The 18225-nt window shown below is 42.7% G+C and overlaps 2 protein-coding genes across 2 annotated transcripts in view; both read right to left on the bottom strand.

The window, feature by feature from the left end:
* Nucleotides 1-1531, bottom strand: LOC128898545 (leucine-rich repeat-containing protein 43-like). The gene is given in 5 exon segments (XM_054173287.1): nt 1-144; nt 282-590; nt 592-627; nt 630-959; nt 961-1531. Coding segments are annotated over 5 exon segments (957 nt in total). The 5' UTR covers nt 1099-1531.
* An 11056-nt stretch (nt 1532-12587) lies between these two features.
* The window catches only part of MLXIP (MLX interacting protein), a 49611-nt gene continuing 43973 nt past the window's right edge, over nt 12588-18225 (bottom strand). Inside the window, exons 15-17 of the mRNA XM_054172828.1 lie at nt 17126-17249; nt 15120-15249; nt 12588-14418 (exon numbers count right to left, since the gene is read on the bottom strand). Of these exons, the coding sequence (XP_054028803.1) occupies nt 14297-14418; nt 15120-15249; nt 17126-17249 (376 nt within the window). The 3' untranslated portion in view covers nt 12588-14296. The remainder of the gene's footprint in view (nt 14419-15119; nt 15250-17125; nt 17250-18225) is intronic.

Consider the following 18225-nt stretch of genomic DNA (forward strand, 5'->3'; position numbering starts at 1 on the left):
TTACCAGAAGTCCACAGTGAGGTATTTGTCCTGTGAAGGGCCACGCAGCTTGTTGTATCCCAGCCCTAAGTGCTGAAGCTCTGGAGGAGGCTGAGTGCACAGGTCCTGCAGATTACCCACACCATTGCAGCAGAGCTCCAGGACCTGCCCATGACAGAGGGAACAACAAACACCCTTTGCAATGAGCTGTTCCAGGAGTCCTTGGAGCTGCTTGGCTCACAGTGCATTCCCAGACACAAGCTCCTTCCACATCCTGCCATCGCAAGGCATTGCTCGCTCACCTTCAGTGTTCGAGGCAGGTTGGCTGAGGATATGCTGTTGATCTGGTTGGCACTGAGGATGAGCTGCTCCAGCTTCTGTAACTGCAACAGACCCTTGTCAACCTCCTCCACCTGTAAAGAGAGAGATTTGGCCAATGTGCCCCTGAGCAAATTTGTGGCTGAAGTGACATGTAGTGTTGATCTGTGTGGCATAGATGTAATATGGATTAGTGCAACAAGCTGGGTGGGAGGGTCAGTAGCTCTACAGCAGCTGCAGTAGTGACATCTGGGAAGACCCTGGGATGGGGAAAGTGTCCTTTTCCCAGGATGATTTTCCCTCACAACAGGAAGACACAGTTTCCTGGCCTGGAGATGAGTAGCTTTATAAGCAGCAGCAGCTGCACTTACTCCCTTGCCAACGATCCGCAGGGTTCTGAAGAGCTGGAAGATGTTGGAGCCACGGACAAGCTCAGGTGCCAGCACAGCTGTTTCCCGCAGGTACTGGTCCTGGGAGCTGCAGTCTGGAGGCAGAGCCCAAGGGCTGTGTGGGTCACGCAGCAGCTCTATCAGCACCTCAGAGCTCTCTTCATCCAGCATCATGGCCTCCTCCTGCCCTGGCTGGCTTCTCCGGGGGCTGGTGTGTGCATCAAAGCGGGACTTGTTCTGCAGAGGGAGAGGCAGTGTCAGTCCTGTAGACCACAGACCCCACCACGTCCCATGCTGTGCCCCCCTGGCTCCATACCCAGCTGCCAAGGCCACATGGGAAGTCCTGCAGAGCCAGGTGCTGCAGGTGCTCCCAAAAAACAGCTGAGACACTGCAATTGCTGGGTGCTGCCATCCGCCTCAGACAAGCAGGGAATTCCCTGGCTCAGGGAACGGGTCTCTGTTGCTAGGAGACGGCAGGGACGCGGATACCATGGGGACCAGGGATCAAGCTCTGCAAGCGGGGCTGCAGAGCAAGTCTGGAATAGCACTGAGCTCCCCAGGCTGGGAATAAACCTCTGGTTTTCTGGATCAGCTCCTGGGTTGTAGGGGTTGCTCTCCACCAGGGAAAGAGCAGGTAGCCTCATGCAGCATTTGTAGGGTACAGTGTCAGCCTTGTCCCCTGGCCAAGGACCTGTGGCATGGTATTTGCCATTTTACTTATCTACATCCTGAGCTCACTCAGGTTTCGGGGAAGCAGCATAAATGTGCTTCACTTGTGTGGAGGGTGCTGCTGCCACAGCAGTGCAATGCAATCAGAAAACAAAGTTCACAGCTAAAAATAGTCTCTCTTACACTTGCAGAAAAGAGATGAGCCCCAGGAACAAAAGGTTCAGGTCAGATTCAGGTCTCTGCACCCTAAGGTTTATTTGCTTCTTCCAGTGGTAGGTGTTGAGGCAATGGGTGCAAATTCCATTCTAGGAAACCCACAGAGCTGCCTATGTCACTAAAATTCCACCACTTGAACCTGAAATGCTCTGTGGCATTTACTGGGTATGTGGTGGAAAGATGAACTTCCACTCAGGTTGGGTTTCACAGGACAGATGCTCATCTGCTCCTTTATCAGCTCAGCAGCTTATCACAGCTGTGTGCAGACAGGAAAGGATGTGCAGAGCATGTACATGCTGACAGATAGTGGTGTACCATGGAGTGGAAGAACCAGGCAAATGCTATCCTCAGCTTGGTAGAAAATTATGTCAGATCTTCTTCTTTGAAAGAGCTTTGTGGAAAAGCTGAGCTGTAAGAATGCCACTTCTCTTATTTGTATCACAAATAATTGGGCCACTTTGCCATCAGTGCTGCACAAAGATGTTCCCTGCTCTTAGAGGAAAGCCAGCTGTGATTCCTTGTCTCTCCTCCCTGGTCATACCCCTCTGGGGTAGCTGGAAGGACACTGAAGTACCCCATGCCCAATGGTTTCCTGTATGTGCAAGCTCAGGCACCTTCCAAACATCTTAGAACACAGTTGTGGGGCATCACCCAGATACATGCCTCTTCTTTTTGGTACCTCCAACTAAGCACTCCTCCAAGGTCACCCCTTTACCTGAGAGAAGCCATCTGACCTACCATTGTCTTCGTAGGGATGTTCCAGAAGAACACCCTGCACAAAGAAACATACCTCTTTTTATCCCTTTTACCCCTAAATAATAATAAAAGTTCAAATAAAAAGTGTCTGCCATAACTGTCCTTTCCTGCTTCTTTTCCAGCACTCTGCTACACTGTCTGCTGCCCAACACCACAGGCTGTGATAACTCATTCTCTTTCTTTGCATTAGTTAGCAATTGGGAATGGGGATGTGAAGAAATACATCCTTGTGGGATGGCTGCATCCCTCTGCTTGGCTGTCCAGGGTTTCCTCCTAGCAGGTGGCAGAATGTTCACTTCATGAATCTTCATTTTTGTGGCTTCAAGTAAGCAACTGAGGTCTGAAGTTACAGCTTGGTGGGAGCTCAGTGCAACACAGAATTATAGAATCATTTAGGTTGGTGAAGGCCTTTAAGATCATCAAGTCTAACTGTTAGCCCAGCACTGCTAGGTCACCATTAACCCACGGCCCTCAGCACATCTACATGTTTTCTGAATACCTCCAAGGATGGGGATTCCACCACTGCCCTGTGCAGCCTGCTTCAGAGCTCAACAACCCTTTTGTAGGGGGAAGACATTTTTTCCAACATGGCCCAGGGGAAATACCCATTCCCATTTCAAGCCTTGGGCATCAGTTCAAACTAGAGAACAATCCTTGTATCAGTCCCAGGTGGTTCAGAGGAATTCATGCACACATCAAGCCTTTTACTTGCAGGCAGACTATTTCACATGGAAAACAGAACTGTTTTCATAGTTCCTTGAAAGCTTTCTGGTGACTTGACACACATTCATCTTTGAACCTATGACTACCTTTCAGGTGTATCTTTTAACAGAGGTAGCAAGTCCAAGTGTGTCTGTGTCACTTTGTAGTTTCACAAGGGTATGTTCTGAGGGGTTTCCTCTGCTCTCCTTTCTGTCCTAAATTGTCAGTAGTTCTGCAGGTCCTCTGTTCACAGCCTCATTCTTGTAAATCCTAGGAATCATCTTTCTGTTTTGGCATGTGTGAGACTTTCTGCATTTAGTTACTGGAAACAGAAGATAGGCTTAGGAGAGTCAGAGAGAAGGGTGACGGGGGTGGCAAAGTGGGATACAGGAAATCCTCTGCATGAAGGAAGGACAGACATCCAGCAAAAGGATTTACATGTTGACCTGGAGGCCTATCCTGCCTTGCACACAAGCCCCTTGTAACTTGTTCACTGCCAGCATTAGCCCGCTCTCACACAAACCCTGCAGGAGATTGCTGGGTTTTGGGCACCAATGATGTGAGCTCTGTGCTCCCACTATGTTTTTGAAAAAAACCCTCAAACACCAGAACCAACCAACAGAGTTTATGTTCTAAATCCTACACTTTGGAGAGCCCAAGGATTTCGACAGGATGGCTGAGCCAAGCATCCTGAACAAGTAGTTAAACAGATAATGCAGGACACCATCTGTGTCAGCCTGAAACTGCCTTGAGATCACAATCGGTGAAGGTGCATTGGAACCAACTTTTGATGTAATCTTTTTTTGAAAGAAAAAACCCCAAATTATCACCTAAAAACCACCAAAAAGCCATGGGGGAGCCGCTGACGTAAAACTCCGCGGCACTTAAATGTAGCCTGGCTGTCCACACCTACAGCACTGCAGGCAACAAGCAGCTTCAGCACCAACATCCAGACAGCTTTTGGCCAAGAGAGCTGCTCTTCAAGCCCACCATGAAGCACCAAGCAGGTGGGTGTGACTTCACCTTGTTGCAGATTGCAGGGTTGCACTGGTTGACTAATCATCATATTCTTCTTCCCCCCCTTTCTTCTCTTCATTTCAATGCAGAGATCAACAGGTTTGCACTCTTTCTCTTCTGTACACTGGTTCCTTTGGGCTCCTTGGCACCAACAGAAGAAAGCAAAACTACTTCACAACAGATGCAGAAGCATTTTGTTACCAGACTAGAGCCATTAGCATCAATGCTAGAAATGGAGGCAACTATTTTGTTTAAAAACTATGTAAGTATATGATTTTGCATTTGCTGTGTCTGTGAGGAAATCTCTTGGATTATTACAGAGCACTAGAAACATTTGTGATAGAACCTAAAATAGTCTCTTCTCTGTATTCCATACAAGAAGGAAAGCATTTTCATTGCATTATGTTAGGGACCAATGCCTGGGACAACTGGGGAAGGCTTGAGCAACTTTGTCTCAGATAAATGGTATCTGTGATCTTCCAGACTAAATGCATTGTTCCTTCTTGGTCTCCTGAGTCATGCTGGGCTTGAAGCAGGCATCTTTTTGGAGATGCCAGATGGCTGGAAACACAGAAATAATTGCCTTGCTCTTTAATCTGATCCTAGTACTAGAGCAGTCAGGAGCACTTCTGCCAAAAATCCTGCTCATCCTCTCTTCCTTGGAGATGGCAAAATATGCACTGAATCAAAATGTCAGTGCTTCAGACAAATTCCAATTCCTGGGAACATGTTCCCAAGGATATGCTTATAAAAATCAATGTAAACTTTTCCCCTGATATCATTCTTGACATCAAAACCATCTCTGCTGAAACAGCTGAAAATATGCTAAGGTCAAAGCAAATCTCTTGCATGAGTAAATTTTGCCCATATGACAAATTTCAAAAAGACTCAGAAAAGCTGCTAAGAAATCCAAGCAGGGTATTAAAATAGAAAGTGCTGCAAAATCATAGCCCCAGAGTGTGCAGGACCCACTCAATACAGGGAGTGTAGGTGTTAATGCAGCTATTGAATAATAACCAAAAGCTTCCAGCACACACAGACTAAAAGGTAGGTGTGCCTGTGCCTAGATATTCAATCATGAAAGGACTACCAGGAAAGACACAACCCAAACAATTAACTTCTCTCTTAATTTCCTCCCCTACAGAATGCATGCAGCCCTGTGACCTCCAGAACTCTGAAATGGCTGACTGCTGACTGCCAAGTCAAAGACATGGTGAAGAAAATACCTGAGTGTCCAGCTTTTGATGCAGATTGCTGCACTTTCCATGTTTTTCACAACATTTTGGAAAACCTGAAAAGCGACATAGAAGTCATCTGTGGTGAGGATTTAACCTCCTCTGTCACTGCAAACATCAACCAGCTGAATGTGGCACTGAGCGAAGGAGCCGCGTTTTACACCTGCAAGGGCACGGACCTTCTGCAGGTGGATCATGGCCAGGGGATGAAAATGGCTCAGAAGATGATGTACATATGGCAGGTTTTACAGAAATATGAACAATTTATGCAAAACACAACAAAAATCTACTCTTCAGCAGCAATGTAATAGGCCAACAGAAAAATAACTTGAAGATAGTGAAGGCTTGGCTAAATGTGACCTTCCATCTGTTTGATGATGCCAGGGACAACACTGATAATGTCTTTGATGTTCTACATATTCTAACTACATAACCTGCCTTAAGTTAATATTTGAAGGATGAATGTCTTAAATTATTGATTGTTATTTATTATGAAACTATTTATACTGCTTTATTTGCCACAGGACATAAAGATGAACTACTGTAAGTCAAGGTGACTTAATTAATCAGCCAGGGCATAAACGAGCAAAGAGAAAAGCACAATTTCAGTCATTTTAATGTTATATTTTTAGCTTGCAATTAATTTTCCAAAGAAAAGCTGATTGTCAGTAGACTGATGCTGTACTCTCTCTGCTAGTGAATTGTACTGATGAATTTCTAGAATACATCTATTTTTTTTTCACAATTTATTTAAGCAACAATATAGTTTATATATATTTACACAGATTTTTAACTTACCTGTTTTAATACTGCAAGGGATGAAGGATGCAGCTTAGCAGGTGAGAGGTTTTGCTCATTTTCTGTTGTCATATTTGGATAGAACCCGGAACTAAATCAAAATGAGACTAAATAAAAGTAATATTGCTGGATTCTCTTTTTACTCTGCAATTCTTTTTCATGGTATTTTTTGCACTGAAAGCCTAGTGTTTCATTAAACAGCAAATCAAAATATTTGTTTCTGATCCTTATGCCAAACATATTAGAAACAGCACATAACCTCCTTTCCTGCCCATTTTTATTCACAGACACGAAGTAGTTTTGTTTCTTAAGTTCCCAATTGATTTCTCATTTGGATGCACTAACGAGGCAATCTTTTTCTAATTAGACCCCACTTCTGAAGACTGAGTTACTGTGGCTTCTGCATGACAGCTCCAGAGTCTGGTTTGGGTTTACAAGTTTTCACGGTTCAGGGTCAGCACCAGCCTTGCTGGAAACATGTTGTATTAGCTCAGACACAGCCACAGCTCAGCTAATTATCACTCCTAGAGCTTTCAAGGCCTACAAGAACAGAGCAGTTGAGATAGAGGAGTCACAGATGGGCTTCGTAAGAAGTGTCAAAAGGGCAGGCAGCAGCAGGACTTAAGGAAGTGATGAGTCTAATCTTTAGTGGGTTTGTTTCCATTTAATGATGGAAAGGCATTGGGGTTTGTGACACATACACCTTGTTCCAAGTCAGGAACACATTAAACATAAATCTGGGTGACAACAGGGACTCATCCATGTTTGCTCACAGAGAACTTCCCCAGCACCCAACTACTCATTGCCCAGTCACCTCCTGGTGATAAGCATGTTCTGGATGAGAGAGGCCTCAGAGATGAGAACAGGCATAGAGGAGCTCCTCAGTGTAACTATAGGGTAAAATGTAAAATAAATGCAAAAAAAAGATCTAGTGAACATTGCTTTCCATTCTTTTACATATAAAGCAAGCCCTGAGTCATTTACCCATCAAGGTGCCAATTTCCTTACTGCAGTGATTTTATTTGGCATAATTTCCATAGAGCAAATGTCGGTCCACTTTTAGCACTGTTCAGCAGAATCAGCCACAAGAATAAGCCATTTCTATGACTGCATTTTGGCACATCAGCAATAGCAAAATCACCACAAAAATCACTAATACAATACCAGCGCTCTCTTGCCACAGCTTCCTCCCAGAGAGGTTTGATAGCACCACTGCTGCAGCACTGTCATTTGCGCACATGGTCAGGAGCGAAGTCAGGCTGAAATGTTGGGTTTATCACTGCTCATTAAACAGCAGTGAAGAATCACTGCCTTCTACCAAAATGCTTTATGTGAGATTAACCTAGAGATAATTAAAAAAATAAATACAGAGTAAGAAAACTGCTATACCTCCTCCTGGAACCACAGGCCTGACTCATCAGTTCTCATAAACTCTATCAAGTCAAAGCCAGCAGTCACAAAGATGAGATTAACTAGCATCACTTCCTGTGCAATGATTTTAAAACAAAATCCCTCTTTTCACTCCTCTATTACCTTTCACTTCTACTAGAGCCTGTGTCACCCAATGCTGTGTCCACTAGGCAAGAAAATCCAACATACCAATGAGGTGAGAACTGAAGCACAGAGAGGTGAAGTGTCCTGCTGGGGAAAAACAAAAATCAGTCATTACAGGCAAAGCTGAAATGCTCTTTGTTTCATTTTGTAAATGGACTTCAGGAGCTCAGTGCCTAACATGGACATTAATTCCATGGAAATACTGTTATCCATCTCAGGGAATACTGCTATCCAGTCTCAGTGCTGCTCTGTGGAGTCCACTGTTTGTCAGCCACGAGCCTTAAATCCAAGCCTGCAAGAAAACAAGATCATCAGGGCTCCAGGCATTAGTGCAACCCCTACAGGCTTCAGAGTTTTACCTTGCTGGGAGAAATACCAGGGCTACCTTTGGATTTCTAGCCTGTCAAAAGCAGGTGCAGAAAGAAATGTTGGATTGTTCTGCTTAATACAATTAACAGCAATAAGGGTTTGATCACCTTAGGAACGCATCAGGATGCCAATGCATTTGGAAAGTTAAGTTATGCAAAATGTAGCAGAGCAGGCTCACTGGTTATTTAGAGTGAAGAAACATGTGCACTCTGCAGATACCTAGACTTCTGACATTAGTTATTGTGGCCTGTCTGTTCATTCCCAATCTCTAGCCTGCTTCAGTGAAGAGGAGCAGAGATGACTACAGAGGTTAATTTTCAAGTTTTGCTCATCTGGCTAACAACTCTGGTGAGACAGGGAACAATCCAGCACAGAGCAAATACAGCCTGGTGGCCAATGCATGAAGCAAAAGAAATCACTTGTAAGCTCCAAATAAGCTCAGAGTTGACTCTTTTGAACGAGGGCCCAAGGGCAACAAGTTTCTTTAAAGGAGTTCAAGGTTCAGAAGTTCAGCAGTGGATATAAGACAGATTCCAAAGGGGCAACTTCAGCACTGCTAAGAGGGAAATGAGCTCTTGTCACCTGTCGGAGTTGTAAAAAGGATGGCAAGTGCTAGACCTGCTCCAGGAACAACTTCACTTTCCCCACACTCCCAGTTTAGAAAATAAAGGCATTACAACCAGTTTCTTCCAAAAAATAACCTTTATTGTTTTGGTTGTAAATATAAAAAAAAATGCATTGCACAATTTAACAGACCTACTGAAAAGTGCTACATATCAACAGCACAACAGAAGTTGTGTCATGCAACAGAACAGGAAACCTAGGCAAAGCAAGAGCACAACCTGAAGTCCTCATACCTCCAAGTTTTTGTGTTTTTTTGTTTTTGTTTTTTTCTTCCTTTTTTCTAACAAGTATGAACTCCATTCACTTAAAAGACATTTAAATACAAGGTTAGAAGAAGAAGGAGAGCAATTTATTCATTGTCTTGTTACTTAAAAGGCTTGCTCCTAACATCGGTGTCTTTCGATTCAAAACCTTATGCTGGAAAAGTTCAGATATAAAACCAGTTCAGACAATGGCAATCTATTATATACCTAAGATGTGTTTCTTTGTAACTGAATCAACTTTGACAGATCAAGTCACAATTCAGTACTACCACTTCTGCTCTGCACAGTGAATGAGCAAGAAATCCAACCAAGAATGAAACAAAAGAAAGTTCGAGACCTTAAATAGTGTTGTGGGAACAACGCTAGGGCCCTACTAAAGAAGAAATAAACAAACCCCAAACTATCTCATCTGAAACTCAAGTGTATAAATTGAGGAGGACTAATAGAAAGACTCCTGTTGTCTCACCTAATCAAAAAACCCACCTAAAAGTCACCAGTCGTCCATAGTCCTCAAAGATGGATCTGACTGAGTCCATAAAACACCTAAACCAGCTATCATCAGCCTTTTGATTCTGTGTGTTTTTCCATGCAATAAAGGTGAAAAAGAACCAAAAAAGAAAGGAAAAGGTCAAAACAGTAGCAACCCATTTTATTTTCAGCAGTATCTTCTAGTTGGCAACATCAAGGCAAGAAACAGAAAGTGAAACAGCTTTCAAATGATTTGTACTCCAAAAGCTTTATCTTGCTGAACATCTTTCTACAGAGCTTCCCCCTCCTGCTCTCAAAGTGCTCCTCAAGAGTTTTGTGCTTTTAAAGCAAACAAAACAAAATTTACCTGTCCGTGTTCCCTCTACTACACACACACTCCCAAGGGACTAAGAAGGGATGATATTTTTTTTATGCAGTTTGCCAGCCCTCTGTCTTTTCAAGCCATTCCAGATGTAGAGGCTTAAGCATCTGCATGTGTGCTGGGTTTCTGCTGAGCTTCCGGTATGACAGCTTGCACATGTGTGCGTATGTGCCTGTGTACATGGGAGTAGAGGATGGTGAAGTCAGCAGGAAGGATGCAGTTTTTTCCACACATACACCATTTTTGACAATCTCAGTTTCAAAGGGACACAGTAACATCACAGAGAAAATTCTCTTAAAACCCAGGGAAGCCCCACTCTGTCAATTCGCTGAATTGGGGGAAGAACGTGTGACTTAAAGTAAATCAAAGACATACAGGATGCCAAGATCTAAGGCACAGATGGAAACATTCTAGTGAGTCTCCCTTCAAGGAAGCCTTCCACATGGGACTAGAAAAGTATGGAAGAACATGTCAATCAATCAGGTCAAAGAGTATTAATCAAGAATCCTTTGGTTTTGTGCAGAGATCAGACTGCCAAAATGAAGCATGGACTTGTCTCTGTTCCTACTGCTCATTAATTCCTTCAGTTCTAGTTTGGTCCTGGACTCCCACCACTTGCTCCTCCTGCTGACAGGGAGCATCATACAAGCCTAATAACCACAGCAGAAAATGCACAAATTCTCCAGAACGGGAGTTTGGGGTAGGGGCCATCTACAGTACACTGATTAATAGAATTCAAAGTCAGAAGGAATCACTAAGACCCTCTCAGTCTGACTTATGTGCCAACCACAGGCCCTTCCTTTATTGAGTGAAATACATTGGATTTGATGAGGGATGACTTGTACTCAGTCACATGGGGATTCTTTCAAAGGTCAGCACCAATTCACTGAAGACAGATGTGCATCATCCGTAGTTCTATGTAGATTATAGGCACTGTGTGCTTTGCTTGCATGAATGTACTTTGGTGACACTGAGGAAATCAGATCACTTAAAGCAGGGTAGAAAGTGTTACCAAAATTCTTTTTAAAGCAATATAGTATTTAGACTCCTCAATAGGTAAGAAAGACAGACTAAGGAGTTCAAATGTAAACCAAAGTGGAAAACTAGGCAGGAATTAATACATACATGGTCACTCTCTCTTCATACCACTCCTCAGTAGTTCTACTCTGCAGATGTGAAACATTAACCAGCTATTTCCTCCTGTGTTTCCAAATGAACTGAAATCACAATGCTCACAAGGCTGACTGATAAAAGAATTCTGATTTGCAATCAGACAAATCCACTGAATCACTGCTTCAAAGAGCAGCCACATCATTTCTGCTAATTGCACTACGTGGAAAGCATCTTTTGACTTCTCCTTCCCTCCCTCCTACACTCTTGCCTAAGTAAGCAATCTTTAATTTTTTTTTTGTCTTTTCTATATTAACATTTGCAATCTTTTAATAGTGCCATGAGCTTCTTTCTCCACCACAAATTATTTAAATAAGCACACTCCCTCCAATTTTAACCAGCTCACAGTGCAATGAGCATGACAGGTTTTCCATCCACATCCAAATAAAAACTGCTAATGGACAAAAATTTTTAGCAGTTCAGTCACACTACCCCTTCTCAGTCATTTAAGCTGCCTTTCAGCTTCTAACCCATTCAATGAGATCCAAGATGTTGGGATTTAAGCTCACAAGACTTCCCTAAGCTTTGAAGTATGCCTGTAGTGTACTTTGCTTGTTGAGACAAAACTCTTAATGCCATTGATACTGGTAATGGTAAAAATCGAGCCACAGTCATTGCCTGACAAGCAGGAGACCACACTGCAGGGGAGGCATTTCAGAACGTGGTCATCTGAAAAGCAGAGCAAAACCCAAAGTTGCACTGTTCCTGGACAATTTGCCTACTGATTTCTCTCTAGAAAACTGGATACCTGTTTTTGACATGCCCATACACATGCAGGTATGGTGAGGTGGCCCAGTACGAGAGAATTTGAGGGATGCTCCCCAGGAAATCAGAATGTTAAATGACTTTACTGGAATCAAGTTTACAATCAGTGATCAAAACAGGAGGATTTACAGCACTAGTTTAAAAAAGAATTTACACTTCAACACTTGTTATCCAGATGCATCCCAAAAACACTGCTTAACTGATCAGAACATCATGCACAAAAGACGCAGATATGGATTGCCCCAGAAAATCTACTCACTATTTACTTACTATGACAACCTTTTGTACACTATTTCCACAAACTATTCCTTAGCTGAGGCCTGGATTTTTGTTGGTTCTGTCACACAGACAGGCTTTCACACATGCCATAAACTTCAAGTGATATGTTAGATGGACTGTAAAAAAAAAAAAAGAAAGAAAGAAATGAGCATCTCCTCATTTGCCTGCACATGCACAAAGAAAGGTGTGTGGCTACTTAACTCCTGCCTTTTCTCTTCTCTTTAGGGCTATGAGGATGGTTAAGGGACTGGAACATCTGTGTTATGAGGAATGGCTGAGAGTCCTGGGGCTGTTTAGTCTGCAGAAGAGAAGACTGAGAGGAGATCTTATTAATGTTTATGAATATCTGAAGGGTGAGTGTCAGGAAGAAGGGTCCAGTCCCTTTTCAGTAGTGCCCTGTGATAGGACAAGAGGCAATGGATACAAACTGGAACCCAAGGAGTTCCACCTGAACATGAGGAAAAACTACTTTAGTGTGAGGGTGCTTGAGCCCTGAATCAGGTTGCCCAGAGAGGTTGTGGAGTCTCCTTCCCTAGCGACTTTTAAGACCCATCTGCACGTGTTCCTGTGTTACTTGCTGTAGGTGATCCTGCTTTCAAAGGGGGGTTGGACTCTGTCTCTGGAGGTTCCTACCACTCTGTGATTCCTTTCCTTCACAGCAGTACCCTTCAGCCTCCTAAACTCACGATACCTCTGCTCAGGGATAGGACCCTGGGGTTAACCTTTCAAGTTTTCTTCTTGTTACAGTCCTGCTCACACATAAGCAAACTCTGCAATGAAAGCCATTAGCTGCAGCATTTCAGGACAAAGAAAAAAGAAAAACTCTCCCCATGCTTAGCCCTGCTCCCCAAGCCTATTGTTTGTTTTTTTCAAACTTTGGCCCACCAAGTGGAGAAAACTTGGGACAATGCTGAGAAAAACTTCATACCCTGAAGGAGAACCTACTGACCCCATTTCAGCATGTGCAATGCCCAAATATTTTAGCTGCTCCTCTTCTTAGCACTGTGACAGCCTGATCATCACTTCCAGGAAGCCTGCTTTTGAACCTAGAAGACAACTCAGGGGAGATACCAGGGAAACAATACCCACAGTTTGCATAGCTCTTGAGACTTAGGACCAGTTAAAGAGTGGAATTAAAAGGGTCATAGAATCATTCCAGACAATGAACAATCAGCTGGAATTAATATCCCAGTGCTGCCTCAGGGTGGACAGGTTATTACAGTTGTAATGAGACTAAGTTTGTCTGCAGCAGAGCATGGCACTTGCTGAGACTGTCACAGAGAAATGTTCTGTACTATTTTGGGGTTTAAACACATTTCTGTATGTTTGACTGAGCTCCAGGTCCTTCAGGTTTTTCAGACAGAAGGCAAGAAGAACCAGCAAAAAAGATGAAGTAAAGAACTGACTACAAGTCCATGTGGTTTGATATAGTTTCTGAGATAAGAAAACAAGCCTTTTTTTTAACATTACAAACTCGGTTCTTGTCTCTGAAGCACTACTACATTTATCTATGGGTGTGTTTTATATGCACACATTTTATGAGGAAGGCAGCTGAGCTCTGCAGAGTGCAAGAAAACAGTTCACGGAGTCTCTGCAATCTAAAACCGCTTTCTGGCACCGAGCGCACAGCCTGCTGCTCGCCTGCGATGGCTGTATCAGGAAAAAAAATAACAATCAGCTCCTTTACTTGCTAGAAAATACAGCATGTCTTGAAACTGATCATATTGCAATGATACACTCCCTAAAATGAAAATACACAAAACAGAGCCTGAGATTTTAATTCTAGTATTTTTGCCATGAGGTGACATCATTGATGGATTTTTCTTCTCCTTTGGTTTTCATACGATCCTGTTTAACAGTTTTCACGATTCAAGTAAAACAAATGGAACTGAATACCAGAAACCAAAATAAAAAGCATATTTTGTTTCACAAAATCCAAAGCATATTTCTCTTTGAAATACATTCCTTGGTGTACAAGATTTACACTTCAGAGAACTTAGTACTTGAAGCTGTTTCGTAGAAATACGTTTGTTGCATATAGACACATGCTGCATTGATGGAGATATATTGCTGCCTGCAGGACTCAAACCTGCTAGAATTTACCTGAGCTTGGTGTTTTCTCACTTAATAGAGTACAGCACAGCACTGAAGAGGAATCAAAACATTACAACAATGTTGCATCACACTTCCATGTGTTCTGAAGGCAGAGCCAGAAGCCCGGAACAATGCCTCGGGTGATGGAGAGAACTCTTTCTAAAGTGCACCAACTGAAAGGAGACTCGCCAGGCTGCTAGGCTGGCAGGTTCTCCACCCCTTGTACAAGCAACTCATTGTCTTTGGTTGTTAGGTTTCACCAGCTGATTTGTTCATCTTGATGACTGCCTCAGCAGCTTGCTCTGGCAGGCATGATGGATCTGACAGAATTGAGGTGGTTGTACTTAGATGCCGGAGGGTATTCAACACCACTATGGAAAAAAAAAGGCCAGAAAAGGATCAAGAAAAGTTATTAGTCTGACAGCAAACAGATCCATGCAGGACACAGTGCAGGTACTCTAAAGCTGTTGCACATGGCAGAACAAGAGAAAAACTTCTGCAAAACATGCACACCTCCACACACACTGACAGCAAGAAACAAAGATGTGCAAGAACTGTGCCCAGGGAACAAGGAATGGGGATCCAGGACTTCACAAACCCCCACTCATTTCTTCTACAAAAGGGACTTGGTAATTCTGACTGTAAATGTAAATACTTGCTGGATTGTAAGGGGTAAGGATGAAGCACTCCTGCCCAAACAGAAGGTCATTCCAAAGCTGAATACAACTCCCAGAAGTCTTCCTTCATAACCAGATAAATCACACTGCCAAACTTACTCCACCTAGTGCAGAGTATCTGAAATTTACATGCAGCTTGGGACTTTAAGTTCTGATATTTAGATTCAGCAATTTGTTGGTTGCTTTCTTTTTGATCGGTTTTAAGCATGCAGCCAAGTATCTTCACAGTCACAAAAAGTTCTTATTTTTTCACTGAGACAATAAAAAGGAACTGTAAGTCTTATTCAGCATCATACGGTTTCTTTGTCATCCACTGACTTTCAAGAACTGGTAGGTATTATGTATGGTCAAACTTCATAGAATCTGGAGTAACCTCTGGATAGAATTTCACTTACTTGGCCTCAGAACAGGAAGAGGGCAGTGCTGATCCAACCAGGCCATTGCAGTTTGATTCAGATCCTTAAGGCTTGTGGTGGAAACCATCCCATTGAAGGACTCAAACAATGGCTTAATAATAATGCTGAACTGCAAATCAAATGTTAAGGGAGACAACAAAGAAGGAATTCAAAACACTCTCCAGGAAAGGCTACTACAGCCTTTCCTGGATTTTCAAATGGGCTTCAACTACCATAGAGATTGCAACATCACAAAATTAATTTTTTTAATCTGTTAACATTAAGACAAAGGAAAAACTGAACCTCAGTTCCTAGTGAAGCTCATTTTTTTCAGAATTCCTGCACAACTCACCTGATCTCTTACAAACCAACTGCATGCCATGGCACTGCTGCAAGCATACAGTAATTTGTTCAATTTCTTCATTGCCACCTTGCTCACACAAGACTGATCCTTTCACAGCAACAGGAACTAGAAGCTATAGTGTAACCACACCACTTAGCATATCACACCACTGGTGCATTCAAGGTGGATTACCTGGAAATTGTGAGCCCAGCTCAGGCCAATGGTGCAAGTATTTGGGCAATATTTCAGGCAGATTTTTCAGCAAACACTCAAGTTGTCTGCTACTGCAGCTAAACAAAAACTGCCAAGTATGTCAGTGCTCTTACAGATAATCAATTGTGTGGTGAGGATTCCCACACAAAGGACCAGACTTGCTTATCTGCATCTGTGTGGGCCAGAACAGTAGCAAGCTGACTGGCAGGCTTTTCTTTTAGCTCTCTACCATCACAGCTTGGAAGGATGGGCTTGGAGTTGGCAACAACCTTCCTGGCAGAAAAAGAGCAGACAGGAGTCTTAGCCAGCAGTATATTAAAGTGAACAGAGCACCACCACAAGCCTCAGCTGGCAGCAGCTCCCAGGCTTTCAGATGAGCTTGCCTGGAATGGTGACCATAGAGCATACAGATACATTTATTTCAGAAGCTGACTGGATGCTAAAAATTCACCTGAAGGCTCCAAATCTGTGGTTTTACCATGATACTCCAGGAGGGATTGTCTCACTATAGTCAGCAGCCTGTGAGAACATGACCCAAAGCAATCTCAGCATTGTCACGCACCCCCACATCTTTCTCACTGTGCTTGACAATCAAGATAGGTCTAACAATTGCCCAGAACACTTGATGGAGTTTGCATGCCCTTACAGACTTCTACAGAGTGACATGAGTATTCTCCTCTCAATATTCTAATATTCAAGAGTGTTCTGGTTTGGGGTTATCTCCAGTAGCCCAAGATCAGATTACTCATTTCCATCCTATATGCAACAGAAACTGTGGCTTTTTTCGTATCTGTAAAGAAACTGCCCTTCTCTCTCTTACAGTCATTTCATGAGGAGATTTTTTTTGTTATTATTATCACTCACCCCTGGACTTTGTCACCTCTTATTGCAAGACATTCTGAAATATGCCAGCATGTGTTAAGGATTCAACCCAGCTGTTGGAACAACTGCCCTATACAGCAAAGCACAAATGCAGTTAACTCTGTTTCATTCAGTCTGTGTCTTTCTACCTCCTGTATTATTCATTCAGTTACAAGAGAGAAACATGCAAGTTTTAAAAACTGCCTTTGCAACAGCTTCATTGTATTACTTTTAAGAAATTAAAAGTCTTTGCTATTCTCTGTTCATTTTTTCCAAAAGACTACAAGAGCTGCAGTTATACAAGCAGTCTATTAAATACTTCATTCAGTGTAACAGCCCACCAAGAAATCTTTGCCTTTGTATTGCATTTTATTTCCAAGTTATCTCTCATAGTTTAAGGTGAACAAGTTCTGCCTCACGACAGCCTGTAAGGCAAGGGTTTGTATCCACACACAGATGTGAATGAAAACTGAGGACATCTGTTATTTAAATAACTTGGCTTAAAGTCACAGCACCAGAATCCAGAGTTGTTGGCTCTAAATATCTTAGTACTGAACTTCAGGTTCAGCAGGTTGATATAAAAGGATACAATCCAGAACTTCCAGTTCTGCAGGGTCCTGCTTCTCACATACTCATCAAACATCCTCCTCATGTGGTCAAATCTCTGCCGCGTTACAGAAATCCCAGTAGCAGGGAGCTGCTGTTGACAAGAACTGAAAAGATGTTCCAAGATCAGATTCCTCATCAGAAAGGACACACTTCTCTTCCAGACTAAATTACAACATGAGAAAAAAGTATGCATCCCCTATATTCCCAGTACATAATCCCTCCAGAATGCCATTGTTACAGCCAGGAATACATATACTGTTTTCTCATCAATTTTGTCTGCATTCACACAGCAAAGCTACTTCTCAAGCTGCTACACACTCCTTACAAGCAACAGAACTGTATAAAGTGTAAAATAGAACAGAGTAGGGCTGGTTTTTTTTAGAAAAAGGCACATTAGGAGGCCAAGGAAAAATTACAGTTACTCCTGAGCAATGGTATAGAAGAAAATATTACAGAGATTCTTAAGAAACAGATCCATTTAAAATAAAATCAAACACATGCCATCATACTTTTAAATAAGAATAAAAGGATTTTGATTTGCTGGCAAGTTTAACTTAATGCCTAAGCCTAACACTTCTGTAGATGGAAGAAAACCCACTGGGGTTCTCAATGCACTTTGCAATAGTGCATAACTACTGTAAACTCTCGTGAGGCACCAGGAAGGTGAAGAGACTTAGCAGTTATATTCAGCCAGTGGCAAGCTCCATGATTCCAAGTCCTGTCTCATGCACTCAGCTACATTACTCTGTCAAAACTGACTGCATTTGGAAAGAAAACTGCAGCAAAGCCATCATGCAGAGTAAGTGTTCAATCACCCAGAGAGCATGGCTTTAAAAAACTATCATCACTGGCTTCTCAGAATTATGCTACTTGACCTGATGCATTTTTTCTGATGCTGCCACTGTTGTGTTCATGCTCAGAGTTTGCTGAGAATCCCCAGGGCTTGCTGCCAATGCCCAGCCCACAGCAACTATCCATTTTTGTTTGGAAGCTAGTAGCAGCTCTGTTCCAACACCCATCTGAGGCAGATATTCCCTGTTGTTAGCCAAAGCAACATGCAAGCTGCTCTGCTTCATTACA

The sequence above is a fragment of the Dryobates pubescens genome, chromosome 25 (assembly GCF_014839835.1).
Source record: "Dryobates pubescens isolate bDryPub1 chromosome 25, bDryPub1.pri, whole genome shotgun sequence".
In the NCBI taxonomy this organism is placed as follows: Eukaryota; Metazoa; Chordata; class Aves; order Piciformes; family Picidae; genus Dryobates; species Dryobates pubescens.